Source organism: Austrofundulus limnaeus, unplaced genomic scaffold, assembly GCF_001266775.1.
Source record: "Austrofundulus limnaeus strain Quisiro unplaced genomic scaffold, Austrofundulus_limnaeus-1.0 Scaffold220, whole genome shotgun sequence".
Taxonomy (NCBI): Eukaryota; Metazoa; Chordata; class Actinopteri; order Cyprinodontiformes; family Rivulidae; genus Austrofundulus; species Austrofundulus limnaeus.
The window spans coordinates 87,567-91,227 of record NW_013952622.1 but is presented as its reverse complement, the minus strand read 5'-3'; the positions used below and the strand labels follow the sequence as shown (position 1 = coordinate 91,227).

At 41.6% G+C, this 3,661-nt stretch overlaps 1 protein-coding gene across 1 annotated transcript in view; it reads left to right on the top strand.

Moving 5' to 3' along the window:
* Positions 1–204: 204 nt before the first annotated feature.
* nsfa (N-ethylmaleimide-sensitive factor a) overlaps positions 205–3,661 on the top strand; it is a gene marked incomplete in the record, with an annotated part of 69,309 nt that continues 65,852 nt past the window's right edge. The window contains 1 exon segment of the mRNA XM_014019397.1: positions 205–302. Within this exon segment, the coding sequence (XP_013874851.1) occupies positions 291–302 (12 nt within the window).

The window sequence follows — 3,661 nt, the reverse complement described above, 5'->3', positions numbered from 1 at the left end:
TACGTTTGACTGAGGKGGTACTAGTGGTATGACAAAATATCTCAGGGGGGTACACAMGTCTAAAAAGGGTGGGAACCACTGATTCCCCCATGCGCTCKCCACACACAGGCGCGCGCACATACGTACCCCCCATCACATCCCGCCGGGCTCGCTCCCGCGCTGCTCTCAGCCAATCAGAGCGCGATGCGCCGCAGTTTATAAGCCATCTGCCGTGGAACCGTGGAGCCGTCCCTCCGTCCTCTGAGTCACTCCACCCGACCTGCAGCTCTCATCACACCGCAACCGTGAAGATGGCGACCCGGGTAAGACATCCGCGCTTCATTTTCTCCTCTGAGACACGAGCGGCCCYCTTGTTTGGTTTGTTTTTAATCCTCATTCAGATGAATGTGGGCAGATTGAACMGCGGCGCAAAATGTCGGTGGAGCTTTTAATCCGCCGTTAAACAGCCAGCAGCCTGGTTCGCTCTGAATGTCACCGCGCTGAACAGGGTGTTTGTTTTACGTCACTCGCGATCCCAGCCCTGTTTACACCTGAGCGTGTGTGTGTGTGTATGTGTGTATGTGTGTGTGTGCAGGGGGACATTTGGGCCAGGTCTGCATGGGCCGCCTCAGCCTGCTGACAGCTGCTTGTCCTTGAGCCGCCGTGGCTCCATGCAGCGCCTCGATCCCGGRGGCTTTTGGTTTTAAAGCAAACAGGATGTGGAACATGTCGGGTGGGTTAGRTGTGTTCCTGTAGCAGCCTCCTGTCTGCAGTGGTCTGCTGCTCGCTGTCTGCTGTGTGGAGCAGATCGGCTGATSGTGGATTAGGTGCGTGTGGAGGGTTTTTGTACAACCTGTCCTCCCCAAACAAGAGCAAAAAAATTAAACCTGAGCTACAAGCCGACTGTCCCTTTAGTCACGAACCACCCACCTCCCTGTACCCCACCCTGCACCCAGATCATACATTTTACAAAAAGGAGCCCCCCTTCTRTATCCCCAAAATAATCTGCTTTGAAGTGTGAAAGGCGGTATTCTAACATAAAMCTAGGAGTGTTGTAATCCAAATAAAATATGAGTATGATCTTGTCCTAAACTTAACCAAATAAATTTTGACTATATGATCTTTTCCTAATCCTACCAAGTACCTTCTGATTATGATGTCTTAATCCCAGTTTGGTCCTWATCCTATCCGACCCATGACTGTGATCTTTTTCTTTCTAAATCCAAGTTATTTTGATTTTTCCCTTAATTAAATAGTTCAAATACTTGAACCCAAYCAGAAAAGCTGGGCTCAAATAATCTCAAACGTTAGAACTTGGGGTTTGGGATTATCCACCCTAAACCTTGTCTCTATACAAGTCAGAAAACCAGCAGGATTTCTTTATTGTTGTGCTCAGAAATGATCATATAAGATGCATTCAAACAGGGAGTGTTATGTTTCCTATTAGAGGCAGGTCGGTGTTATATGAATGCCTTGTTTAGTGAGTTAAAAACTGACAGGAGTGAAAATTTTTTTTATTTTTTAATGCCACTGTCACTTTTTCACGTGCAAATTTGCCATGTTGCATTTTGAGGTCATAGAGGYGGTGTTCCTGATAATTGTTTYGATTTGGAACTTGGAAATTRAATCACAAAATGAAAGACAAAGATRTAAGTATTTCATTACTTTAGTGCGGTGTTGTTGTGTTTATTTGTCCCCAAAGTAAGCAAGTCATGTTTAATAGTCACTAATTCAAATTKCTGGCTAAAATGCCAAAATTTGACTTCACTGTCCCCTTCAAACTGTTGTGATGTAAAAACAAAACTGAAGTAATAAATATGAACTTTAGTGTCTGATRTGTTTAAGACCTCTTACTGCCTGTTGAGGCTGGCAGGTTGTTCCATGCATGCAGATGGAACTAGGGATGGGTGGGATATGACCAACCCCAGATTYATAGTGATCCCCCCACCAAGTCCTACATAGGTCAAGAAAAATCCAATTAAAACTGATGATTAAGGTTCCATTAGTTAGACTAATTTATGCATCTACTGAGACTCCAACATGTGTCCTATGACTAATGATGCGTTTATGAATGTTGAAATTTCCAAGACCCAAGTTAGAATTGAATCTCCAGCTTGGAAAGTCAGAACAAACTACCAGCCTAATTTAAATTCATGCTACCTGCTACTCACGTAAACAGTAGTTACATGTTGTTTTTTTTTTTTTTTTTTTTTTTTTTTTTTTTTTTTGGGTGGGGGGGTGGTTTTTTTAAAACTTGGGAAACACTCAGCTTTGGGGTTATGTTGTTCAGAGCTCARMGTTCCAAMTTTCCTTRTAAATGAACACACCACTCCCCAGSGTCCTGTACAGGAACTTGTTGCTGTGTCGGTGATGGCGCAGCAAGCCGGTATTTCAATTTATTATGTAATAATTCATTATAAGACTTTTTTTCCTTGTTTATTTTGGATCTTGTGACCTGAAGTGCTTAGAGTCTGACAGTTGAGGATCCAAATGCTGCCATTTTGTTGTGTAAACAGTGTAAAACCAYCACTGGGCATCTTATTTTACATATTTGTCTTTTTGTGTTGAGTRGAATGGTTTGATACTAATGGTGTGGTACAGGTTGTGTATTTGTGTTCAGGCTGTATTGTGTGAACATGAGACGAGGCTGTGGCTTTGTTCTGGTAAACATCTTCTAAAGATTCAGTCATGTATCACAAGATAAAAGCCATTTGCTTGGAGAATTTCAAAAAATAAAAAAGGATATACGTAGGATTAGATATAGGATATAGAATAAAGGATTATTTTTTTTTCTCAGAAGAGAAATACAACAGCTACATTACAAATAAAGGAAGCACTGCCCTTTTTTCCTGAGATTTGCCATGGCTTCATTACTTTCTACAATAAAAATAAACCTAAGTTTTAATCTCACTGGACCTGACCTGTGTGTACTTTCACCTCATTTTTCCTGCTGAGCACAGGAGAGGACAGCAGCACTTTGTTTTACTGCTGGATCTTTGGATCCTGAATTACAAAACAAGGTGTGAAACCCACAACAGGCTTGTCATGCATTTAAAAGATTGTGAATTTTTATTCATCAAGTTTTACACCATGTGTTATTAGTTTTTTTCAGTATTTTCATGTGAAAGGAAAGTGAAACAGATAGAAACATATTGTGGGTAAAATCCATAAAATAAACAGAACTAATGATTTAAACTGACCACAGACACAAAGACACAACAACTCTTTGTGAATTTGAATTAAATAATTGGGACATTTTTGTCATGGAAAGGCTTGTTGAGTAGTTAAGCTAATGCTAGTTTACTGAAAAATGGACTCCATCATGACTCAACAATAACTCACTTAACCGTGCACACGCATGTTTCTTCATCCATCCTGACAAATGTGAAACTGAGCGCACGCAAGATGCCTCCCCTGACACACGTTTAATTAAATAAATAGATTAGTTGCAAATATGTCCAGTGTGTGTGACTCTCCGCTCTGTGGGATCAAGAATGCTGCTTAGAAAAAAATGAAGTGTTTGCCWCACGTGCACAAAAGAGGAGTGATTGTGTGTTTGTGTGAAACGGAACATTCTGGATCATCCAGCATGAGTCAAAAGTAACCACTGGCGTGCTGTCGGACTCTCTCCACTGCAGACACACACACACACACACACACACACACACACACACACACACAC